The following is a 27,004-nucleotide window of genomic DNA, read 5'->3' as shown; positions in this document are numbered from 1 at the left end:
TGGTGTTTTGATTGAAATCCAGCAGATGTGGGACAGAGGAGAGTGGTGTGAGGGAGCGAGAGAAAGAAATATTTCCACCCACCTAACAAGGAGTCACACTCATAAACAGGCAGGCAGACAGGGTTTGGCTCAGAACGACACGAGCTCTCTGGGAAACAGCAGTTCCAAAACTAAATGCAAACTTACATTCAGAGCAGATATTCTATTAAAAGGGAAGACAAGTCACGCAGGCACTCTTCACGCACTCTCTAATAAACACAGAGCCATTTAGACACTACAGTCTGAACTCAACTAGAAATATTGGCATCCCAAAAAAGTGAGACGCACATTAGCGACACAGTAAATTCTTTATCCTGACTGGGTCACACACTGGTGCTGAGGGTGTGCTACCTAGTGTGAGGAACGGGACAGTTCCAAGCCAACAAGTGGAGCTTCAGAGAGGAAGCAGCAAGCGAGTGGATGGATGCCTTCTGCCGACTCAGTGGCTTGGACCCTCTGTGGGTGAGTCTTAACAGGCCTTTTGTGCTATCTCTCTGTCTCAGTCTCTCTCTCTCTCTCTATTTGTCATGTTTATACTGTACTGTATTTTGAATGTCTGGTGACTTTAATCCTGACTGTAGGAGGCTAGAAATTGTTGGAGGGGGAAAATATTAGTCATTAAAAAGCACTTCTTGTACCCAAAATATAATCAAATATGTTGTCCATTAGTGTCGTGTGTTGTAGAACAGCAGGAATTTAACAGATTGTTTTCCACATTAAATATGGCAGGAAAACTGCCCTGCAAGTTGCAGCCTGCAGGTATCTGAATTTAGAGGTCGGGATATTTCGTCTTTTGAATTAGGAAATCTCCATCTGCAATTTCTCAGCTAAAACAATGTCTCCATTTCAGCTGGAATGTTCACAGTTAAACATTTTCCTTTATGCCCCTTTTATCACGCCCCTTCTGTGTTTCTGGTTCTCATTACAGCACTTTGTGTCCATGTTTCTGGGAACTTTTAAACGACCGTCACATGTTTGGGAATTGAAAGTAAAGCATAACTGGTAATGCATTAAAGTGAAGATGCAATGTGTAGAGGTCTGCATAGCAAAGACCCTCTTTTGAATTGTAGTTTTTGCATTCGATTTTGCAGCAGTGTCCCTTTACTTTTTAGCTGTAGTAGTAATAACACTACACATACCTTTACAGCAACGTCATTTTCTGGCTTTTTGATCACTGCCTTCTGGTCTTGATGGGAAATTCTCTCAAGCATACTAAGTCCTCCATTCTAAAATGAACAAACTAGAAACTTGGAAATATACATGTACAATTTGCATACTCAAATTAATAAGCATCAATTCCACCTTTTTTTGGTGCAGAACTTGCATTGCTGCTTTATGAAAACATAGATTGCATTATTCAATTATGCAATAAGGCCGTTTTGACTTATCATATGAAACAGACACCTTGTGGCATCCAAGTTGATGGTGATGATAAAATCACTTCAGCCAAGGGTGAGAAACTGGATAAGATGTGAAATGTTCAAGAAAATGCTCAGTGTGTCTTCATAAAAGCGTTCTGTTCATCCTTTTGCCATTGACCACAGGAGTCTGAAGGATCTGTGAAAGTTGCCGCCCACTCACTGGCTCTCAAAAGTAATACTGTTTAAATGAACCTAAATGCACTTACAGAGTCCACAGATTCACTTTGCGTGCAAATCCTTTCATTACATAACACTGACCTTTGATTTGATTTTTTTTTTTTTTTGCTTAGTGTAGTTTTTCTATTTTTGAAATATTTTGCAACGACGCTTACGGCCTTGTGGTGAGATGAACAAGCATACAGCTGTATTTCAAACACGTAGCTGCTAGTAAGTCTATGGTTTCACACCCTTTTGACTTCAGATGCTATGAGCAGTGGCAATTTATGGTAAGCATGAATTATTCACTGTTTATACGGGACACAACAAACTCTTTGATGTTTTTACATTTTTTACACATACAACCGAAATGCAACTTAATATCAATTTTGTAAGCAAGATTTTTGAACTGAACTAAAATGTGCTGTTTCCAATGCTGGAAACTGTGTTGTTGTTTTTTTAAGTGTCCATATGCACAAAGCAGACCGGTCTACAAAATGTGTTATCTCTGACCCCTTTTGAGAGGAGATTGGTAAAGGTCCATGTAGGGTCAAATTCCCTACGTTCCTTCATTTAATTTTTTTTTTAAACACCAAAGTGTCCCAATCCACATTTATTGAACGTGTTCATCTTTGAGGATTAAACTAATAGAGGTGTGCATGGGTGATTGTTGTATATAGGCATTCTGGCTTATAACCACTCTCACTCTTGAGCAATGCCAATCTGTTCTGCCTTACAAGAAACTTTTAAACCCCTACCTTTAGTATTTTGCTAGCAGATCCAGACACCCTGTAGTTCAGTTGAGTGATATACAATAAATTAGAAGACAACAACAACAACAAACCACGTTTTGTGTATATATTCTATTCAGATGCTGAAATCTGAGCTTCTGCCAATGTTGTATAATCCACGAATAACAAGCCAACAAATGGTTTGTTGTTTGTAAACTTGGTTACTTGCATATGATCTTTTTTTTTTGCTTTGTCCTACATAAGTCCTGAAAGAAAAAAAATGAGGTTGACTCAGCATTTAGAGAAAGAAAGACCTCCTCACACAGTGGCATTTTTTGTTGACTGTGATTCCACTTAGTACTGCGAGGAATGCTAAAATGTAGTCTAAATTCTTTAAGTTTATGCTTTCTTTGTTGATTGATATCAGTGTCATATTTGTAGTTCATTGATTAAAAAAAAACAAAAAAAGACATTTATCATCTTTTTGTTATCTCTTGCAGGACTGGAACCGCACATGGTACACAGCAAACCCAGACTTGACCCAATGTTTCCAGAACACAGTTTTAGTGTGGGTCCCTTGTATCTATCTATGGTTCCTGGCCCCCCTCTACTGCCTTCTCCTTTACTGCCATGACTACGGACGCATTCAGATGTCCTCCCTTTGTATCTCCAAGATGGTGAGACATGCACTAAAAAGAAGGAATCTACATTTTTGCTTTTTGTTTTTGTATACGTAATTTATAACATCATTTCACTGTACTGTCTTAGGTGCTTGGGTTTTTGTTGGCGTCCTTTGGCTTTGTGGAGTTTTTCTACATCTTACTGGAGAGGAGGCAGGAGATCGAGCAGCACATGGTTTTCCTTCTTAGCCCCATCATACGCAGCATGACTGTGGTAAAACTTATCACTTTCCTTGAACTGCTTTTTGTCATGTTTAAAGTATCAGAGTTTTATAAATAAGCTATATTTTGGAAAACAACATTAAGAACAACAGCCCAATGAGAGTGGATGAAGTTTGAATGTTATCCCTGATCATGCATGAGAAAACGAATGAATGAAGATTTAATAGCAAAAAAATACTGTGCTGTTGCATTTATGCTCATCGCACTGCCCCAAAGCAAAGTGTACATCCATGGTTTGGTGCTGTATACTGAATCCTATTACCTGAATCTATGGAGCGCCTATAAAGACAACACTAAAAAACTGTTTCTGAAATGTCCTATAATACACATTAGTGTATGTCTTGTTCTCTCTCTCTCTCTCTCTCTCTCTCTCTCTCTCTCTCTCTCTCTCTCTCTCTCTCTCTCTCTCTCTCTCTCTCTCTCTCTCTCTCTCACTCTCTCTCTCAAAGAGATGTTGCCAAATTTCAACCTACCACGCATATTACAAAATTTTGACGAGTCAACGTGAACGGGAATCGTTGGTCAGTCTTGTCATCTTGATGTGAAACCTTTTTTTCTGTTCGTGTTGTTTTTCTAAATCATTTTACCCAGACACTTTTGGCATTTCTGTCAATACATTCACTGTAATCAGCACATTTTACAATATGATTCACAAAGTCAGTGGAAATCTCCGTTGAATTTGTGTGAGTATAAACTATTGATTCAACTTATCATCATAAATAGGAGCAAGGAGACATTTCTGGGAATATGGCTCACACATTAATGTGCAATCACATGAAAGAATTTGGACTATATGATCCGTAGGCAAGACATTGAGGTGAAAATCACAACTATGGGGGGGATTTATAGTGGTGCGGTCAATGTAAATATTGCATGACCCTGCAAACATGCTTGAATTTGACCATTAATCATAAAGATGTAGAGAACACTGAAACTTACATCAATTACAGTTTCATGGGAAAATAGTTTAAGCAGGAGCAAAGGTGGTGTTGTGTTTGGGTCTTGAATCATCATCAAGACATTGGATTTCTTTATGAGCTAATAGTTGCGATAAACACAGGGTCTTGATCGTTAAAAATGTGAATGTTTTATAGCTGCACAGTGACTCCATGATGGATGTGCAAGTATTTTGAGAGGACTTACAATGCAGGTAACAGTCAGAGGGCCACTAATGCACTGATGCTCATGGGTAGCTTTACATATAAAGCACCCACTCTCTGTAGGCCTTTTTTGGTTTCTCACTCTCCAACCCAGACAGCTTTGGCCACCTGTGGTCATTGCAGACTCCTCAATAAATACAAGCATGTGTTTGAACTAAGACAAGTCTTCTATAGAGGTTGGATTTCAGAAATAGTTTTTTTAGGAGGGGGTACCATTAATCATCGCAAAAGAACCAACAGAAATCATTGGGCACGAATCGGCTAGAAGTGTATTGACAGATCAGTATGGTCAATGGTCATGGGGGGGGGGGGGGGGGGGGGGTGCTGGGGCCTATCCCAGATGACTTTGTGCACTTTTGATTCGATTTGATTAGTTTACATTAGAACTTTATTTAATCCCGTATTCGGGAAATTCCCTTGGTTGCAGTAGCAAGACAATAACAAGCACAGACACAGAAGAAATTGTAGATCTAGGTAAAAAAATGGAGCCACACACAGGAAGACCACAAGGTGGGGACCTTCTGCAGACTGACACTGAGGTTAAATATGCAGAATCACTCATGAGGTGGGGGGCGTCCTGAATTGATGACCAGCCAATCGCAGGGATCAACGAGACAAACAACCATCCCCACTCACACTCATCACTAGGGGCAATTTAGAGTGTCCAACAGGCGTACAATGCATGTCTTTGGAATGTGGGAGGAAATCACAGTACCTGTAGAAACCCACACGTTAACTTCACCCAGGTGGAGTGACCTGAATTCGAACCCAGGACCCCAGAACTGTGACACCAACACGCTAACCACTCAACCGCAGGGTCGCCCTACCATAGAATAATGTACTATAAATATCTAACCATCATCCAGCCTGCAAAGCTAACATATAATTATAAGGCAGGGACTTTTGAGGTATTCAAGCGTAGTAAGGGTTTTTCGTTGTAGTTGCTTACTCAGACCATAAAAAAAGTTTACAGTTAAATGGCAAGTCATTCAGGGCACATAACACATTTCAAGGAAATGCAATTTTAACCACTCTTGGAAAATATTTAATGCAGGATTTGTCCAAAATCTATTCCTTTATGATTGTGCTACTGACTGAGAAAGAGCCTGTCAAGGCACACTCCATTATTTAAGTCCTTAAAGCCAAATCAGTGGCTAAAGCTATTCTGAAATGTGTCTCCACATATTTCTGAACAGTTCTAAATCAATAAAACTATCAACTGATCAATAATGTAGACAATAATTTTGATTAGATTTTATTAGATGCTCTATGTTATGTTTTGGCAAGAGATTGGTAAATTGTATCTGGAAGAAATTGTGTTATTTGTCATGCTGCCCTTCCAGTGACTGCTGAGATACTCATACGTTCTTTGGTAAACACACAAAGACGAAGTCAATAGTGGAAAAGAACTGCCAGAAAATAAATCGTCTGCTGGAACATCAAATGAGAAGCCAGAGATGTTGTTTACATCATTGAGGGCACAGTGTGATGTTCCTCCTGGCAAACACACAGAAATCTTGCCATATCAAGTTGTTGATGGGCAATTCCTATTACCGCTAGCCTTTAATAGGAATTCCTGTGGCTCATTTCAGTCTAACCAATGTGGGACTTTTTGGAAAACCTAAACTTACTTTTTCTCCACTTGGTGAGCTGGCCTTATGGCTTGACCCAACTTCAAAGAGGTTGACTTTTTCCTAACACCAAATCTTAGTTTGGCAAAAACAGCTTTCACATGCTTAAGGGGCTTTATCCAGCCGTAGAAAAGTGAAATGTCCCAAAATTCATTATATCATACATTTTTAAGGCAGGAAAACCCCAGGAACTAAATTCTGCAAACCACTATTAGCCAACGAACATTAGTTCCACTCTGTAAAGTTGAAGGTCTTTTCTAGGGAATGCATTTCCAACAGTGCCTTTTTTTTCTCCCGCTGAATCTAGGCGAAACACAGTACTGCCTATTCTCTTGCTTCATTCAAGAATGTCATATTATGCATATTATGAAATACTCCAGTATAGTAAAATTAAATGTGGGCTTCTATTTGCTGACACTGGGAGGACTCATAACAGGATTCCTAGCATCCGCATAGGTTTGGCACTGCATTTGCTGCCTCTGGCAAGAAAGCACCCTTACAAATTTCTAAAGCATTTTTCTTTCTCTGTTTCTTTTCAGATCTTGGCCTTATGCATCATTCAGTTGGAAAGAATACGGGGTTGTCGCTCTTCAGTTTTCCTTTTCCTATTCTGGGTCCTCTCTGTTGTTTGTTCACTGGTGCCTCTCAGAGCAAAGATCCAGCTTACCATCGTTGAGGTAATTTATGCAAAAATCAATGTATTTGTAGTTATTTTTCTGTATAGTAAATCATTTTTAAAAAATGCTCTATTCCCCCCCTTTATCTTAAAATGCACATATGGTCATGGTTGGTCAGACTTGTGAACCTGCAGACACAAATACCATGCAGTCATATCTAATCAAGTGTGTGTGCTGCCCATAGTCTAGACTCTAGACATATAAGTTTCCAAGAGCACAGCTTGAGCTGTATGCTATGTGAGCAAACTATTATTTAGTCCTCCATTTTAAAACCAAGGTAACTCAACATTAACCAATTCTGGCTAGGCTTGTCTATGTTTACAATTCTCTTTTCTTCTTCTTCCTGCTGTGAGACACTGCAATCATTGTTTAGAGAGCCTTAGATTATATTTAGATGTTCAAAGGCATGAAGTTGTTGAATTTGCATACCTGTCAACCTCGAACCATTTGTGATCTTACCAAATTTTGTTTTCGCCCTTACATATATGTATAAATACATGGAAAATCTTACCACTTTACTTTACCAGACCAGAAACAGCTGATCAAATGAAAGTAAACATAAACAAGGGAACAGGAAACGGAAATCACATGGTGAAAGTGTTACAAAACGAAATGTTTATCATGATCTTTTTTTTTAGCCAATCAGAGGCGCCGGTACATATATCACTTGGCAGACATGCGTTTCCGGGAAGAAACAATGGCGGATGGTGAAAAATGGCTAGAAAGTGCCTTAATTTATTTTTTTTTCTCAAAATCACCGTTTAGCGTACCATTTTCATGTGTACAGCGTACCAATATAAAAATGGGCTTTCAGTTGTACCAATTACGGCGAGAACGTACCAGTTGACAGGTATGAATTTGCACAAAAAAAATAACGCAAACAAACACTCATCCATATTTTGGTTTTATCACTGTCAGTGTGACATTCCCACACAGCTTGGGGGTTTGTAATGATGGGTCTGTGATGAATGCGGGTGAGCCAAGCCAAAGCTGGGTCAGACCAGAAAAACGTCATTGCTGGTTTTATAGGTTTATTCACACCAAACATACTGCCTGAATTAAATCTATATCGCAAACCTGACAAAATTTAACTTTCACACACATTAATAATTTAATGAAATGAAACATACGACTGTGGTTCTTTACATCATCTACCATATCTTTAGCATTTAGGAAATTCCACAATATGTATACTAAATTCCAACCTTCCTCATTTGACCAAATTGTTGTTGTTTGCCACAATGTGACTTTGAACGAGGCCGAGGCAATCAGGCCAAAGAAAGTTTTTTTTTTTTTTGGCATATCGTCCGACATTGATTTCTTTCATGATATTTTTATTTTTTATTTTTTTATGTTGTTTTTTTTTTAACCGGTATTTTTTATACAATTGTGTCTAGCCTTGTATATTAGCATTAAGGTAGTTGGCGAAAAGTGAAATGGAGTTCATACTTTACCATCTAAAGTCAATGTGTTTAACTTTACAGTTTAGTTTTTTTAGATACAAGTGGGTATCTAATGCTTGTTTAAAAGCAAAAGACAATAGTTGCGCTATTTAAAAAAATCTCAATTGAAAAAATTCTCTATTGAAAAAAATATCTATTGAAAAAAATTCTCAATTGAAAAAATTCTCTATTGAAAAAATTCCCTATTGAAAAAATTCTCTATTGAAAAAATTCTCTATTGAAAAAATTCTCTATTGAAAAAATTCTCTATTGAAAAAATTCTCTATTGAAAAAATTCTCTATTGAAAAAATTCTCTATTGAAAACATTCTCTATTGAAAAAATTCTCTATTGAAAAAAATCTCTATTGAAAAAATTCTCTATTGAAAAAATTCTCTATTGAAAAAATTCTCTATTGAAAAAATTCTCTATTGAAAAAATTCTCTATTGAAAAAATTCTCTATTGAAAAAATTCTCTATTGAAAAAATTCTCTATTGAAAAAATTCTCTATTGAAAAAATTCTCTATTGAAAAAATTCTCTATTGAAAAAATTCTCTATTGAAAAAATTCTCTATTGAAAAATTCTCTATTGAAAAAAAATCTCTATTGAAAAAATTCTCTATTGAACATTTAAAAAAAATCAGAAAAATACCAAATTTACAATATAAATGCCTCGAAATTCACACCATTGCTACGACTTCCACAATCTTGATACAACTGCACTGTAAACCGAATTCGGTATCAAGAGTGCATTGTGAATCATCCGAGTTACAAGTTCTGATGAATGATTCGTCTTGTGCGACTTCAACGCATATGGATTTTGCGTGAATCACATTCATTAAATGCATAAACTCCAGAAATGGGACAATGGTACTCCTGAAATGGGGTAAAGGGAGGTTGGCAGCTCTTTACCTGTCACACATTATTATAGAATCTTTACTGTGACATATCTTACTGCAACACTAAATAGATACTTCAAGAGAAAAGGTTTTACTTTGTGACAGTGTTGGAGGCACAGTGTTCGTGTTTACTTGACCTACATTTTACCCACGCACACTTCCATTTAGCTTGACCCTGTTATTCTACAGTATATGTGGAAAGATCCCTTTTGTATCCTTATATCCCGTACTGGCCAAAGGGAGAATTCCTACGTTTACGATGGTTCTGGATTGCATATGTACTCATACTGTTGCGCAACAAACTAACTGTGGTTGTGGCACTAACCCAAAAGTAAACAAGCCAAAGTAAACAGATTTTGTATGGCAAGGACAACGTTTTAAAAAGTTCTACGTTATAGACTATTGGTTGGTGTTTATAACTCAGCTCTCACCTTGTCCTAAGGTCATATGATGGTTCTATAAAACCTCAATTATTTACTGTTTTTTGACAGAATGAATGTAGACATATATTCAAACTCGCATCTTAAAACTGCTGCAATCCATCTGTGTTGTGGTTTTATAAACCAAATCCTGTAGTGTACACATGTGGGGAAGTCAAAATATAGGAACATCTATTTATTACTGTGACTATGGTTGAAGTCCACAGAAAAAGTATGATTTGTTGAGCAAGTTTAGTGGTGATTAAGTATTATAATACCATTTGGCTGTGAAACTGGAAACTGTTGGTTGTATAATATTCATTTTACTCTAATATTTTAATCCCCAAAACCATTACATTACTTCTTGATTTTAAAGAAAAAAAGTCAGACATGCTTGTAGTAAATTACACCAAATAAACTCCATGTTTTATATGTTGCCATTGTGGTCTCTAAAAGAATGTGTTTACTTACTCAACAGGGCATTACCTCTGATATTGTGAGATACTTGGCTTTTTTCTCCTACTTCACCATTCAACTGGTCCAGCTCTTCTTGTGCTGCTTTGCCGACCTGCCCCCAGATGGCAAAAAAGTCTTGGAAAAGGTATGACAGACAATATATATACTACATCCATAAACATTTTGAACTGCCCAAGAATCTTTTGTTACACTTGATTTGAATGCTTCTTTTGACAATGTCATAATCTTAACATAACACCTGTAGTGAATATCAACAAATGCATATGATAGACATCATTATCAGTGAATTATGCCACCTTTTATTAACATTGCTTTAAATATCTTTCTCTCAGGGTTAGTATTTACACGTCATAAGCCTTCGTTCATGTTCATTGGATTGGATTGGATAACTTTATTCATATATATATCATGAGTCTAATGACACTGTCAAAAGAAACATTCAAATAATGTATTGCCAAATGTTGTGGTTCAAAACCTTGGTTTGCATGCTTCTCCACCATTTGGAGTCAGTGTTGTGATTCACATCTTTACTTTCTCACCTCGCTGCTTTAACTTCCTGTGAGAAGAGTGCGAATAAGCATTTGTGTGCTTTACCATGTCCTCCTGCATACCATTAACGTGACACATATATGCCAATGGATCATGAAACTCTGCTACCAACAACACTATATCTAAGATTCATGATAAAATAACAGCTCACACTTATGTTACATAAGCTAATTGTTCTTAATTGTCTCTCACTGTATGATTTTGGTTGTAGTTTCCAGTCCTGATATTTTGCCCATCAAGCCGCCTACTTGAGGACATTGAAAATTAGGCCCTCATCAATCAAAGAGTCATGATGTAATACTATTTCCCCGGTGATAAACCATGGAAACAGCTGGAAAAGTCCCTTGCAGATTTCTGGCCGGTGGTGCGGTGTAAAAGCCGCAGACTGTCGTCATGAACACACCCATTGGTCGTTCCTTGGTATATCCTCCTCCACTTCCTTGTCCTTGTCTGGTTAGACTTACTCACAACAAGGGAGGAAGTGAAGAATGAAACGATGTAGTGTTGGTATAATGAGAGCAAATATCCTACTGAGGGGGTGGATGAACGGAGAAAAACATATGGTTGAGAAGGCAACCTTTGTGTGTGTGTGTGTATGTATAGAATAGTTTGCAATGACACATTTCCACTTTGTCTGCTGTTTTAACCTCAAATATATTTTTTATTTCATATGTACTTACACTCTATTTACAGTATGCTGACTTGTTTGAATGCACCACCTTTTCTCTGCAATTTACTGTACAAATACCCTATTTTTTTATTGTACTCAGTGTCAATGTCAACATGCAGTACAGTTTAAATACTATCAACACAAGAATCAATCTAGTTTTATTTCTGTTACAGAATCCTTGCCCTGTAAAAGACGCCTCTTTTTTATCCAAAATGCTCTTCTGGTGGTTTACTGGGTAAGGTCTTCAAAATTTCCCCGTTTTGAGCCTGTAAATGACTCACCCCAGCAACATTTTTCCTTGTTTCTGTGTTTTCTTTCCATTGATAATTATATATTTGTGAATCATCACCACACTTTCTCTTCAGGCTTGCTGTGAAGGGATATCGGACTCCTTTGGCAGCGGAGGACTTGTGGACACTGAGAGAAGAAGACACGTCACATAAAATTATCTCAGTGCTGCAAGAGGACTGGACAGTGGAATATGCAAAGATTCAAAAGTGAGATGTTCTCATGCAATTATTATGTAATATTAGTTACAAATATTTCACAAAAATACACATATACTGTATCAGATTATCTTGTAGTACACGTTGATTCACTTTTGAACTTTTCCCCAGATTTACTTGGACTCAAGTCCCACGATCCCAATAATTAGATGAGCAATCCGATTTTTTTCTGACTTCAAACAGCAAAGATAGAATCTGTTAACAGTTAGCACAAAATACAAATGACACATGCTGTGGTTTTTATTTTTCCTATTTTATGGGCTGATTACTCATGGAGACCAAACCCCAAATGATGGAATTTTAATCTTAAAATTATAGTACAAACAGCTTATGTCTATTTTAAGATAAAGCTAACACAACATGAAGATGGAGCCAATATTTTTATCACAAATAAGCATTACTTTGCCACTTCAATCGAGTATCATGGCTTTAATATGCCAAGTAGAAATGTAAAGTCTAAAAAGTTGGAACAATATTTCAAACATGAAATGGCAGGGTTTGGGGGATTTAAGTCACAATTGAAGATTATTTCACTGGCCACTAGAAGCAAGTGTCTGCTTTCCGGAGTTACATATCATAGCACAGAGAGGGTTTTAAAAGTCCAAATAAATACTCATCACATTTTCTGAACTGCTTTATCAACACTAGGGTCGCGGGGGTGTTGGAGCCTATCCCAGCTCACTCCGGAACAGAGGCAGGGGAATTGGTGACCAGTCAATTGCAGGCCATGAGGAGACAAACAACCATTCACACTCATACTGATATTGGGGGCAACTTGGGGTGTCCAATCAGCCTACCTTGCATGTATTTCGAATGTGGGAGGAAACCGGGGTACCTAGGGAAAACCCACGTAGGGCCAGGGAGAACATGCAAACTCCACACAGGTGGACCGACCTGGATTTGAACCCAGGTGCCCCACTAGCTGATAAGCACTCACGTCGTCGGCCGCCAAATAAATACTAGACACCATAAAAGCACTGTGCTTCCATTGTGGTTATTTCGCTATTTTGGTATTAATGTAAGTGGTCCCAGCAATTTGCTAGGAGTGTAACTGTGTTTTTTCACCCCCATGACAGGCGGGAAAAGGCCTTGACATCAGGCATGTCTTTGGGCAGCAGGCTGCCTGATCAATCTCAGTTGCTCAGAAAACTGCACAAGGAGCAGAGCTCAGGCTTCTTTTTATTAAGAACTCTGGCACGCAAGTTTGGTCCATACTTCCTTACTGGAACGATGTGTATCGTTTTCCATGATGCCTTCATGTTCGCCATTCCCCAAGTGCTAAGGTAAGACAAAGCATAACAGTTTCTGTCATATGAGTTGCTTCTTTCAATCTATGTCAATCCTTGGTTTTGGGATTCACTAATGGCCAAAGTACAATAGTAGGACAGCCAAGAACATTATTTATTTAGATTTCCTCAAGATTTTGTCATATTTCCGTCTTTTGATCAGGTAAAACATTTATAAGGGGTGGCCACTTTGTCAATTTTCTCTCAATTATTTTACAATTATCTACAATTGTATACCAGGATGTTTCAACAAATTTGGAAAGGTGAATTTGGAAAAGAAGGGAACGTTAATTTGTGATTTATTCATTCCTTTTAATCAGAGATTATTGCAAATATAAAGTATATCTGAACACAGTAAATGCTTTTGATAATGGTAACTACAAGTTGTTGAGATTTTGAGTGATATAAATGAGACAGTTATAGCTAAAATAGCAGAAATGAGGTTTGCGGTATTGTGCTGTTATGTAAGTCATTTAGAAATAGAAACTGGGAGTTTGTGTTGCTGAGGCATATTTTCAGTGCTTGTGTCCCACAAACCGAGTGACATTGAGTTTAATGTACTGCATAATGCAGCTGCCAAAAGTTCCAAACCTCATGTTGGACTCAAACCTACTTGGATGAAATTGAGTTTAAAAGAAAGAAATGCCCTTGTTATAGTGATTTAAAAAAATACAGCAAACAAAACCCTCACTGACAAATTTAAACTTGTATATAAATATTGTGACGCATTTAATCCCATATAACAATGTCATTGTCATTATCTAGCCATTTGTGTCAAAGACAACCAAACAAAACGCTGTACTCTGGCAAGGATGAAACCAACCAAAGTCATGGCCCCCTCCCACCGTAGTGGCCAGACTGGAATGTTGTTTTTTAGGCACAAACACTGAATTATTTGAAGTGTTAATTAGAGTCATGGATTTGTAAGCAAGAAGTAGACGAAACCACAACCCTTTGCCTCAGCAAGGCACACAACATTGGTCTCTGAATGGCACAGACACAGACAGACCACAATAAGACATTTGCTGGCACGTGGTTAGAGAGGTCTGTGCCATGTAGTACAAACAAAGCTGCTTTGTTTTAATTGCATTGAATTCGTGGTGCCATTACTATACACATGAATGTCTGAAATAGAACCACATTGACAGTGGAATTCTCTGCATTGTTTTTGATAGCCTCCTGACTACCAGTAGTTCAAATTTGTAAACCTAAATATCTCCCACCCAGGCCATCCAATCGCACTAACTCTTTTTTTGCAGATATTTCCAATGATACCAAATTTCTTTTGCAGTATTCCAATTATTTCACAGATTGGGGAATTTGAAAATAAATGGGATTGGACAACATTTTCTTTCCTGGGAGTCAGTAGGATTTTTCCTAAATTTTGAATGACCCAATTGTACTCTTTTGTCTGTGTTTAGCCTTCTTCTGGGCTTCATGAAAGATGAAGATGCACCTTTGTGGAAGGGCTACTTCTATGCCACTCTCATGTTCCTGCTTTCTTGCCTCCAATCCCTCTTCAACCATCAGTACATGTACACTTGCTTCACAGTGGGAATGAGAGTTAAGACTGCTGTTATGGGCCTTGTATATAGGAAGGTGAGTAGAGTAGAGTACAGTATCATATAGTCATTACACCAGGGGTCACTTATTAATAGGATAATTGATTGAATATTGTAGCATTTACTCTAGTTTTGGCAATTGATATCACTAACACTGCCAGTCCGTCCCAGCCAAAATGGATCAAATGGGTCTCAGCATCAGTGGCACTGAAAAAGTATCATTAACAGTGAATGAGTTAATGATAGATTCATCTGTCAACTCATGTTGCAATTAATCAAATTGTTGGAGATTTCTCTTTACATTCAGCCATCACTCTCAGTTGAAATTAATTAGACATCCAGTGTCATTTAAACATGATCATTGGAAGTGAAATAGTTAATTATAGATTAGTCTACAAACAATACTGTGATTAATCCCTCAATTTGATAGATTAATCTCTAAACTAATGTTACAATGAATCCAATTTTTGCATTTACTCTATGCATGGTTGAGTGGTTACCACGTCGGCTTCATAGCTCTGGGGTTCTATGTTCGAAACTGTCTATGGTTGGCTTGTTCTCCGCAGGCCTGCATGGGTTTTCTCTGGGTTCTCTGGTTTCCTTCCATGTATGGAAGGCTGACTGAACACTCTAAATTGCCCCCAGGTATGTGTGTGAGTGGGAGTCTGTCTCCTTGTGCCCTGCAATTGGCTGGCCATCTGTGTGGAGTTTGCATGTTCTCCCTGGCCCTGTGTGGGTTTTCTCCGGGTACCCCGGTTTCCTCCCACATTCGAAAGACATGCAAGGTAGGCTGATTGGAGACCTTAAATTGCCTCTAGGTATCAGTATGAGCGTGAATGTTTGTTTGTCTCCTTGTGCCCTGCGATTGGCTGGCCACCAATTCAGGGTATCCCACGCCTCTGTCCCGAAGTCAGCTGGGATAGGCACAAGCATCCCTCACGACCATAGTGAGGATAAAGCGGTTCAGAAAATGAATGAATGAATAATCTAAGCATTCTGATACTGCCATTCCCTCCCGGTCAATATAAATTGACCATCCATTGCTGTTAATGCACTGAAACATGACCACTGGCTGTGAATGAGTGACTGTCTACTAATGTTGTGGGCAATGTCTGAATCCTAATAGTGGCAATAGGCATTGTCCCAGTCCAAATGGATGAGTTAAAAGATTTTTTTTACCCTCAATACATGTCTAAAGGCAAAGTCCAAGTTTTTTACTATATATACATAAATCTCTACATTAATTGTACATTAATTTGTAAACATGCACTATAAAATGTCTCTTTTGTTATCAATCCAGTCTTTGGTGATCAATAGCGCTGCCAGGAGGACCTGCACTGTTGGAGAAATTGTAAATCTGGTTTCAGCAGATACTCAAAAGCTCATGGACTTTGTGGTGTACTTCAACGCTGTCTGGCTGGCCCCTATAGAAATTGCACTTTGTCTTTTCTTCCTGTGGCAAGTACGTGAATTTCGAATTTTGCGTCTTTAATGTGCATATTGATACTGGAGCTACTAGTACTACTACGATAACCATTGTTTGGTTTCCTTTTGGTAGCACCTTGGACCATCAGCTTTGGCAGGAATTGCCACAGTTATCCTTATTTTTCCACTGAATGGACTGATAGCAAAGAAAAGAAGCAAGCTCCAGGTAAAAATGAAATTGAAGAATTAGATTCAAATCTTCCAAAAATAAAAGTTCAGTGGAGTTCTCATGTTTTTGTCATAGTTGCATGTTTCCTCCAGATTATCACAGCTGGTTTCGATGTCTTGTCCTTCGTGCCAGCCATTTTAGTGTGGCTATAACAATGACTGGAAAGAGCAGGCACACGCAACTATGCCTTTTTCTAAAACAGCATGCTTTTTTTATGAATTTAGAGACAAACCTAATCAAAACCATGATTGCATTCTGACCACATTTCTGGCTCTTAATTGCAGACTTGTCATAAGTCATTAAAATATTTTAAGAGTTCTGTTATATATTCACAGGAAAGCCTGTGAGTTTGTCCTTAGGGGAGACCCATGCTCACATTCTTTTCTTTACAATGTGCAAGAATAAAAATGAAGAGACCTTCCTTTTATTCTGGTTAACAGGAGATTCAAATGAAGTTCATGGACGGCCGCATCCGACTAATGAACGAGATCTTGAACGGAATAAAGATTCTCAAGTTCTATGGCTGGGAAAAGGCCTTCCTGGAGCAGGTGTTAGGGTATAGAGAAAAAGAACTGAATGCCCTGAAGAAATCCCAGATCCTTTATTCCATCTCAATTGCATCCTTCAATTCCTCATCTTTCATGGTAGGAACACATTGTATACTTGTATTTTTATAAAATAAATGTCAATAAAATTATTAATGCATTCATACAGCATTTATACATTCAAATTGAGTTGAATTAGTCGGCCCCAGGGCCGACGAGTCTGGAGAATTGATTACTAAATTAATTCTTACCTAAACTGAGCAAGTTGTGTCATGTTTCTGATTGCATTCTAAATACAATTTCTACAGAAAGATGCATGTAACAAATCTGCCCCCCCCCACTCCTAACTAGTAGTGGCTGCATTAATCGATGTAACGTTATCAATGTTCATGTTAATTCATTTTCCCCTACTGTTTGAAAAATATTAGGCAAAATTAGAATATATATGAAAATCTCAACGATTTTATTTTTTCATCCATGAGAATGTTTTACCCAAAATAGATATATATTATCTCTAGTATATTTGATTGATTGACTGATTGATTGTTGCTGAGTGGGTTTCTTATGATGATGCAGCTATATAATAACTAGTAATACCATTGTAAAAATGTATCATTTTGCAACCTCCAGATTGCTTTTGCGATGTTTGGAGTCTACATTATGATTGATGACAAAAACATCCTGGATGCACAGAAGGTTTTTGTTTCAATGGCGCTCATCAACATTCTGAAGACACCACTTAGTCAGCTTCCTTTTGCAATAAGTACAAGCATGCAGGTAAGATTATGATCACAATTGCCCAGTTATTGTTATGTTATATTGCAAGAATATTTCTGTGCTTTCATATGATGTAGATATTGTCATAAAGTATTTTCCAGTGAGAAATTAATGCATCAGTTTTATAATTAGAGTTGGCAATGTTGTAGCAGCAACATACTGGCTGGCAGCTGTGTGTAGTACTAGGTCTCACATTTTTATATGTATAAATATATATACACACAGTAATCCCTCAAATATCGCGGCTTCAATACATCGTGGATTTTTTCTGGGGAAATTTTTAATTAACTTCTTTTTTGCAAGTTCATAAAATGTTAAAATCTGCGCTGAAACTGGCAAGGGGAAGCCACTCCCCTGTCCTCCGCTTGCTACCAGAACTCAGCACTGAAGTAAACAAAAAAGAAAATTTATATTATATATATATATTTTTTTTAAATAGGGGTGACACTACTTTGTGTTTTTTTTGTTTTGTTTTGCGCGGCCATGTCTGGTCTACATTAACCACGATAATCGAGGGATTACTGTACATATATACAGTGTTCCCCCGCTACTTCGCAGTTCAGCTATGGCGCACTCAGAGCTTCGCAGATTTTTTTTGGAAAAAAAAATACAAATATTACATTGAAACAACATATTTTACAGTCTTTTTTGTTATATCATGAATTCCACTCTCTCTACCTGTATTCTATATGGTGTACTGTATACAGGGGGATAAAAAATTAAAATAAAAAAAAATGTAAAAATAAAAAAAAATAATTTTTGGAATTAAATTCAAATCAAGCATTTTTGAAGGGAAATCCCTACTTCGCGGAAATTCACTTGTCCCGGTTGGTCCCGGTCCCCATTAACCGCGATAAGCGAGGGAACACTACTGTATACAATGCATATGGGACATTGTAATTTAAATAAAAATCTAGATACCTTCATAACAGTCTTTGTGAACAATTTTATGTCTTCTGTCCAGGCTGTGGTTTCACTAAAACGTCTGGGAAAATATCTGTGCGCAGAGGAACTCAAAGTGGATAATGTCTTAAAGGCTCCATTGAGTTCTGGTAAGGACCTCACCTATATTTAAATGATCACACTGGATGAATGAGCTGCTATTTTCCCTATAAAGACTGTCATAATAAATGTAGGCAGGCCACAAGGTTTAGTTGTTTGTGTTTGTGGAACACAACAGTTTGACATAAATGATGTGCACTGTCACTTCCCGGGCCTCCGGGGTGACAGACAGACAAAGTAATTATAGGATGCATCCATTTAGTGGTTGTCATAAATCTGCACAAGAATTCAAACTTTTGATATATGGCAATAGGAATTAGGCAAACATGCTTTGGTTTTCCATCTCACATCTGTCAACGCTTGCTCAGACATTCTCCTAAAAGCAACAGCTACGTTATCTGTAGAGGAAATAAATCTGCTAAAAGATCTTTGATAATATATTGAAGGGGAATTTTACTTATGTTATGAGGGATTAAAGATGATAAGAAGTATTGAACGTTTTTGTCGCTCATCAACCTTTCCTTTGCTTAGATGCGGAAGATGTGCTGATCGAAAACGGAACTTTTAGCTGGTCTACAGAGGGCCCTCCATGTCTTAAAAAGTAAGTTCTGGCATTTGAAGAATAAATACACCAGAGAGTGATATATAACTTAAGGAACTGTCGCTGTTGTTGCTCATAGAATCTCCATCCGTGATATATAACTTAAGGAAATATCGCTTTTGTTGCTCATAGAATCTCCATCCGTGTACCGCGGGGTTCCCTCGTGGCTGTGGTTGGACATGTGGGAAGCGGGAAGTCATCTTTATTATCTGCCATGCTTGGTGAAACTGAGAAAAGAAGCGGCCATGTCACTGTGAAGGTATGATGCTGCATTCTTGTTACACAAAAGAGTACGCTGAAACTCATCTCTGTTATATCTCTTTGCAGGGTTCTACAGCTTATGTGCCTCAGCAGGCTTGGATCCAAAACGCCACAGTCCAAGACAATATCATTTTTGGCCGTGAAAAACTGAAGAGATGGTACCACCGAGTGTTGGCGGCCTGTGCCCTACTGCCTGACCTTGACATTCTACCTGCAGGAGATGCAACAGAAATTGGGGAGAAGGTAAAATTATTTTATTTGAGAGTCTTCAATTCTATGAGTATTGTCTGACCTTTTTTTCCTGTAGGGGCTTAACCTTTCAGGTGGACAGAAGCAGCGAGTTAGCTTGGCCAGAGCTGTCTATAGGAAAGCAGATGTCTACCTTTTGGATGACCCGCTTTCTGCTGTTGACGCACACGTCGGTCAGCATATCTTTGATGAAGTCATTGGACCAAAAGGAGTGCTTAAGGACAAGGTGAGATCCTCATAGAGAAATGGTTTTAACGACGGTTCCCAAACTAGCAAAAATGTGACCTACATTGTTGTCCTAAAACACAAAAAAAGCCACTCTGGCGACATTTCTCGACACTGTGACAATTTAGTGTTGGACTGTACACATATAGAGAGCACTTCCAATTTCTTTCATTTATGTGACTCGGCAGACTCGTATCCTCGTGACCCATGGGATGAGCTTCCTGCCGCAAGCTGACCTCATTCTTGTGCTTTTAAATGGAGAAATCACAGAGAGCGGCTCATACCAGGAACTTCTCAGCCGCCGTGGCGCCTTTGCGGATTTCATACACACTTTTGCCAACACCGACCGGAAAGAAAGCGCCATACAAAGAGGTGAAGAGCAGTGTATTTATTGTTTATTCAATTTTCTGGTCAAGCCTAAAACTAATTCTGCACAATATGGCTTTTACAAGAACACTTGGATCAAAACATTTCCAATTCTCTGTTTTTTTTAAATTCTGATTACTTGGGAGTTAAAATTATAACACTTGGGTTATTGCAGTGCAGTTAGCACAGTAGATTAGAACCACAAAACCTTTATATTTCAATGATAGTTTTTTTCCAAGGGGACCATTATCAACTTGCTTTGGCGTTTTTGTTTTAATATTATTGAATTTCTTATGTTGTTTGAGGAGTCCTTATTTGGAGACGGGTTATGGTATGGTGTAGCATGATGCAATTAACTAATAATAATGCATACATTTTATTTTTTGTAGCGGGCTCAAGAAAGTCAAATGCACGTCTCAGCATGGTTGATTTCATGCCATTCTCCAGAGACTTGTCTCAGGAGCAACTTATTGGGTATGCTACTCTCTAAACTGTGGGTCCTGTGTTAGACCAAATTTCCTGATAAATTTCCTCAAACAGTCTTCTTGTTTCACCATTTTCCTCCCAGGGGTGAGACAACAAATACAAATTTACAGAATATGGAGCCCGTGTCCGAAACAGAGCAGGAGCAGGTTCCTGAGGAACTTGGCAAACTCACAGAAGCTGACAAGGCCCACACAGGACGAGTAAGACTTAACATGATCTACAATTCAAAAATTATGTCGAAATAAATGCATTCAGATGGTTTATGATAGAGTAATTTTTCCCCACTATAGGTACGGCTGGAGATGTACCAGAAGTACTTTAAGACCATAGGACTAGCCATCATCATTCCTATTGTCTTCCTGTACGCCTTTCAGCAGGGAGCCTCACTGGCTTACAACTACTGGTTGAGCATGTGGGCCGACGACCCAATTGTTAACGGTACCCAAATTGATGCCGACCTAAAGCTATCTGTCTTTGGAGCACTGGGTTTTGTTCAAGGTTAGACTCCATCATTTGACTGGAAAAATCTTTGCTTTTTTTGACACAGTAGAAGAAAATTCTTCAACTCCAAATGTGACCATGTACTTTTTATTTCTCTTCAGGCATTGCAATCTTTGGTACCACTGTAGCTATCTCCATCTGCGGCATCATTGCTTCTCGCCACTTGCACATGGACCTGCTGGTCAATGTGTTACATTCGCCGATGTCATTCTTTGAATGTACGCCCAGCGGCAACTTGCTCAACCGATTTGCAAAAGAGATTGACGCCATTGACTGCATGGTGCCTGAGGGCCTAAAGATGATGTTGAGCTACGTCTTTAAACTTATGGAGGTGTGCATTATTGTGCTCATGGCAACACCCTTTGCTGCTGTGATCATCTTGCCCCTTGCATTCCTCTACGCCTTTGTACAGGTAAGATCCTCTCATCTCAAAATTCACACAAAACTTACAACTCCTAATTTAGATTTTCCAGCACAGGTTGTATTGCAACATTGTAGGAACACTCATGAATTGATAAATAACATGTACCGTATTTTCACGACTATAAGGCGCACTTAAAAGTCTTAAATTTGCTCTAAAATAGACAGGGCGCCTTATAATCCAGTGCGACTTATATATAGAAAAAAATAAAATGTGCCATTCATTGACGGTACGCCTTATAATGCGTTGCGCCTTATAATGTGGTGCGCCTTATATATGGAAAATACGGTATTTAGCTTCTACAATCAAGTTTGAAATAGAATAAGGCTGGTAAACAACAAAATCTGTACTGACACTGATAAATGCAAAAAAATAATATTGAATAAACAATAGTACTTCAACCAATAGTGGCCTTCACGCAGAATAAAAACAAAAAATCCTAAAAAATAAAAAAAACTTACTGAATTTTCACGACTATAAGGCGCACTTAAGTCTTAGATTTTTCTCCAAAATAGACAGGGGGCTTTATAATCCAGTGCGCCTTATATATGGAAAAAAATAGAATGTGCCATTCATTGATTGTGCGCCTTATAATCCAGTGTGCCTTATATATGGGAAAAATGTCATTCATTGAGGGTGCGCCTTATAATGCAGTGCGCCTTATAGTCGTGAAAATACGGTAACTGAAAACTACTTTTTCACTGTGACTTCGGTTTGCAGGTTCAGTCAAAAGAAAGCCAATAATAATGATTTGTTTAAATTGAGGATCATTAAAAAATGATACACATTTTGAATTCATGATTTTGCTATAACTTAGCACTTCACAAAATGGTAATCACACCGGGTACATATTTTCAGTTCTTTTCTACAAAATACAAAAAATTGTAAAATGTATTTTGAAATATATCCTTCCATTTGCTTTCCAGAATTTGTAACCCTCTTCTTGATTTCTGTCATTTGTGTATTTCATTCAGAGCTTCTACGTCGCTACATCGTGTCAGCTGCGGAGACTAGAAGCTGTTAGCCGCTCTCCCATCTACACCCACTTTAATGAGACAGTACAGGGCGCCAGTGTTATCAGGGCCTTTGGCGATCAGTCTAGGTTCATCATGCAGGCTAATGAAAGGGTAGATTTCAACCAGACCTCCTACTTCCCCCGATTCGTTGCCACCCGGTGAGATATCAATCTTAAATCAAATTTGTTATCATAGTAGTTGAAACTGAGTTGTTAAAGCATTACTAGAATTAGCATTGTCACTCATTAGTGTTTCATTTGTAGGTGGCTTGCAGTCAATCTGGAGTTTGTTGGTAATGGTGTGGTGTTAGCAGCTGCTATTCTCTCTGTAATGGGAAGAAGCACCTTGAGTCCAGGCATAGTAGGCTTGGCTGTGTCTCACTCCCTCCAGGTACAGTATGAGGTCCTTTTATTTAATATTCTCATCTCATTTTCTGAACCGCTTTATCCTCACTGGGGTCATGGGGGGTGCTGGAGCTTATCCCAGCTGACTTTGGGCCAGAGGCGGTCGACAGCCTGAATTGGTGGTCATCCAATCCCAGGGCATAAGGAGACAAACAATTATTCACGCTCACACTCATACCTAGGGGCAATTTAGATTTTAGAGTGTTCAATTAGGCTACCATGCATGTCTTTGAAATGTGGGAGGAAACCCGAGTACCCAGAGAAAACCAATGTAGGCCCCGGGTTTTAACCGGGTATTCCCGTTTCCTCACACATTCCAAAAACATGCATGGTCTGATTGGACACTCTAAATTGCCCGTAGGCATGGGTGTGAGTGTGCATGGTTGTCCGTCTCCTTGTGCCCTGTGATTGGCTGGCCACCGTTTCAAGGTGTTCCCCGCCACTGGCCTGGAGACGGCTGGGATTGGCTCCAGCACCCCCACGACCCTAATGAGTAAAAGGTGATTCAGAAAATGAGTCGAGATATTATTTTCTATTTCCAACATCGATTTTCGAGTTACTCCATCGAATCTAAACCTCAAATGTTATGGTTTATTTGTCCTTCTGTAAGTTTGATAGGGTACTTTTGATTTTGCAATGAACATACAAGTACGTTAGAAGTGTGTTATATAAGCTACCATGAAACATTTTTTCTGTGTCAAAATTAAACGGTTAAAGCAACATATGTTGTGTATGGTCAGTGGAAAAAAAAACATTTCATTATGCTGGGTTTTGCAGGTGACTGGAATCCTCAGTTGGATTGTTAGATCATGGACTGATGTAGAAAACAACATTGTTTCTGTGGAAAGAGTAAATGAATATGCAGACACTGCGAAAGAGGTCAGTGTTTCCACCTCACATACACTTTTTACAAAATGTTTTCTTTTTGCTAATGTAAAATGATGCCCTATTATTTCATTCTCTTCGCATTATATAGGCAAGCTGGAGCATTGAAGGCAGTTCTTTGCCTCTGGCTTGGCCCCAGACAGGTACCATCGAGTTCCAGGACTATGGCTTGCAGTACCGCAAAGGACTGGAGTTGGCTTTAAAAGGCATTACCTTGCAGATTCATGAAAGAGAGAAAGTGAGTAACTTTAAACAATGTGATTTTTACTTAATGAGGCTTGCACAGGATTTACCTACATTCAACTTCTCTCATGTGTTCCAGGTGGGCATTGTGGGAAGGACGGGGGCTGGGAAGTCCTCACTTGCCTTGGGAATATTTAGAATCTTAGAGGCAACTAAGGGAAGTATTTTTGTTGATGGTGTTAACATTGCTGACATTGGACTTCATGATCTTCGATCACGCATTACTATAATTCCTCAGGTAAGTTATTGTAAGTTTAAAAAGAAACTGAGCTCTGGCTTTTTCTCACATAAACTGTTTCTATTGCTTATAATATTGTGAGAATATATTTAATTACAAAAGGAATAAATCACCAACCCAAATGATCAATGCTTTTTTTCCCCACTCAGGATCCTGTGCTTTTCTCTGGCTCGCTTCGAATGAATCTTGATCCATTTGACACTTACACCGATGAAGAAGTATGGAGTTCATTAGAGCTTGCTCACCTCAAGAACTATGTGTCAAATCTGCCTGACAAACTCAACCACGAATGCTCAGAAGGAGGAGAAAACCTCAGGTAGACAAAAATAAATGTTATACTTTTATTTACCTACCAACCATGTTAGTATTACAACAATATGCACAAAATTGTAACTCATGCGCAGTCCAACTCATTTTGATTCTTCTACAACTCTTTATAATGTGAATAGTTTGGGACAGCGTCAACTGGTGTGTCTTGCGAGAGCTTTGCTGAGAAAAACCAAGATCTTGGTTTTGGATGAGGCAACAGCTGCTGTGGACTTGGAGACTGACACACTAATTCAGTCCACAATCCGAACCCAGTTTGAAGACTGCACTGTTCTTACCATTGCTCACCGCCTTAACACCATTATGGATTACACCAGGTATACAATCAGTTGTATAAAGTATACTAGCATAGTAATTCCTTTACATGAGTCTACCCACCTTTCTCCTTTGTACTTCACAGAGTGATTGTTATGGATCGGGGCCACATCTCTGAAATGGACTCTCCAAGCAATCTCATTGCACAACAGGGTCAGTTCTTTCGAATGTGTCGGGAAGCTGGCCTAGTCTAAGACCATGGAGCATCTGCACAAATTTGGCTTTTTTTTCCCCGTTGGCTTTTCAACAAAAGTTTGAAATGGGCTTCCCAAGCTCTGAGGCAGCTGACCCGAGGGCATTGTCAATTGAGGGCCCGGAGATGCAACCAATACAGCTCAGTACTAAGTTTCTTTCACATGAATATGTTGTCCTGAATCAGGAAACAAACTTAAATTGTCGACATGTAAATGAAGCTACAGTGGATTGCTGGGAATGTGAGAGCGATTAAAAATGTGTACATCAAGTACAAAATCCATTCCTTCTATTTAAGGATCAAGCAAAGTATGGAATGCAAGACAACCACCAATTAAATGGATTGTTATTCCTCTTATGAATGGTAGCAATAGTTTTGCATGCCATGAAGGACATGACCTATGTTTTCTCAGGCTTTGACAATGATGTTTACTTGCATTTTTTTAAAATGGTTTGTGCTAGAAAGAGGTCATCTCCATTTCTATACCGCTTTGTTTTCCAAGAACACGGACAAAAATGGCTGTGACATACTGACCCTCTGAAAGGTTCAACTTGGCGAATGTGAGGGTTGAGAGGTTTTCAGAGCTTAGAAATGAGTTTGAAGCAGCCAATTTAGATTTTTTATATTACAGAGAATAGGAGAAAAACAATTGTGTGAGCCAAAACATTGGCAGGCAGTTGTTTATTTCTGTCAAAGTAAACATAAAGCCCAAAGAAATCTTGTCGACCAGATTGAAACTGATGCTTATATGTGAAAGCCGCATTGAATGAAGAGAATGTCTCATCTCAACAATGGTGCAAATCTTGGAGAGTGATTTTTTTTCTCCACCACCGCACAACTCAGGCCATACATAGTATATATATATATACTGTATTTGTGTAGAGAGAATTCGCTATTGTTCTATTTTTATGCTGACTTTACCAAGTGTGAATAGTACTCAACGACCTTGATCCTGAATTAAAAGAATTATATGGGCTTTTTGCGGAAAGAAGTCATGATGCTGTCTTTTTTTTTGTCTTACTGGTTTAGACAACCTTTTCAAAGGAAGACCATGTAGTTTATTTATGTGGTGTTTCTAAACATGTCTTTCAAATACTGAGAATTGTATTATATTTATACTTTTTATATCAAGCTATTTTCACTGATGAAATACTATTATTGTTGTATGCATTGTGCTGAATAATAAACATTATTTGAATAAAAAAAATAAAAATGACTTTGACAGTGTCCGTGAGAAATTATGGCAACATCTGTAATAAACATTTTTTTCTTGGGAAAAATAGAAATAAAGAACAAAAAAGTACTCACACTCACAATCATACCGCCACCAATTGGGTATCGATCTCACGCTTGCCCGTGGGCAGAGTCAGGCAAGTGAACCAACACTACAGATGGCCAAAACCAAATTGGTATATTATTTATAGGTCCAATTTATATTACATAGTAATTGGTACTTAAACAGTGGTAGTAGAATCTCATAACACATTAGGTAAAATGTTTTGCTATTTATAATTACATTGATGTTTATTTTTCAGCTATCTGGACTTACTTGACTTTTTCTGACAAACTTGATTTTACCTATAAAAAAACATACCTTTTCTGTACTGTCTCATTATCAAAATTAGATTGCTTCTATTTTCAATCTACACAGATTACAACAACAAAAATAAAAATAATAAATATTTCCATTAATAAATGAGAACTGTGGATTATATTGTACAGTAATACTTTGACATACGAGTGCCCTAACATAAGAAATTTGAGATAC

General features: G+C 38.2%; 1 protein-coding gene across 2 annotated transcripts; it reads left to right on the top strand.

Annotated features, from left to right (window-relative positions):
* On the top strand, positions 1–26,429 carry abcc6a (ATP-binding cassette, sub-family C (CFTR/MRP), member 6a). Of its 2 annotated transcripts, none has more exons than XM_077718809.1 (31): positions 1–501; positions 2,848–3,024; positions 3,116–3,241; positions 6,580–6,717; positions 9,956–10,078; positions 11,347–11,408; positions 11,539–11,670; positions 12,756–12,962; positions 14,387–14,564; positions 15,828–15,989; positions 16,086–16,178; positions 16,622–16,825; positions 17,357–17,503; positions 18,468–18,555; positions 19,037–19,106; positions 19,239–19,365; positions 19,434–19,610; positions 19,675–19,842; positions 20,030–20,213; positions 20,597–20,681; positions 20,776–20,893; positions 20,984–21,191; positions 21,296–21,606; positions 22,590–22,789; positions 22,895–23,021; positions 23,813–23,914; positions 24,012–24,158; positions 24,243–24,401; positions 24,551–24,717; positions 24,851–25,045; positions 25,129–26,429. In XM_077718809.1, the coding sequence occupies exons 1-31, from the start codon at positions 460–462 to the stop codon at positions 25,235–25,237; spliced, it is 4,533 nt and encodes a 1,510-aa protein (XP_077574935.1). In that variant the 5' UTR covers positions 1–459; the 3' UTR covers positions 25,238–26,429. The 2 variants fall into 2 exon arrangements, with proteins under 2 accessions (XP_077574935.1, XP_077574934.1); XM_077718808.1 differs by lacking the exon at positions 1–501 and adding an exon at positions 1,764–1,906.
* The last annotated feature ends 575 nt before the right edge of the window (positions 26,430–27,004 follow it).

The sequence above is a fragment of the Stigmatopora nigra genome, chromosome 6, assembly GCF_051989575.1.
Source record: "Stigmatopora nigra isolate UIUO_SnigA chromosome 6, RoL_Snig_1.1, whole genome shotgun sequence".
NCBI classification, from domain to species: domain Eukaryota; kingdom Metazoa; phylum Chordata; class Actinopteri; order Syngnathiformes; family Syngnathidae; genus Stigmatopora; species Stigmatopora nigra.
This window is presented reverse-complemented; position numbering and strand designations above follow the sequence as displayed.

Excerpts from the sequence above, each read along its gene's own strand:
- abcc6a (XM_077718808.1), top strand. The coding sequence starts at position 1,856 with ATGGTTTCACACCCTTTTGACTTCAGATGCTATGAGCAGTGGCAATTT. Across the intron at positions 19,843-20,029 it reads AAGGAGTGCTTAAGGACAAG|ACTCGTATCCTCGTGACCCA; the intron begins GTGAGATCCTCA and ends GTGACTCGGCAG. Across the intron at positions 20,682-20,775 it reads TCTCAGGAGCAACTTATTGG|GGGTGAGACAACAAATACAA; the intron begins GTATGCTACTCT and ends TTTTCCTCCCAG.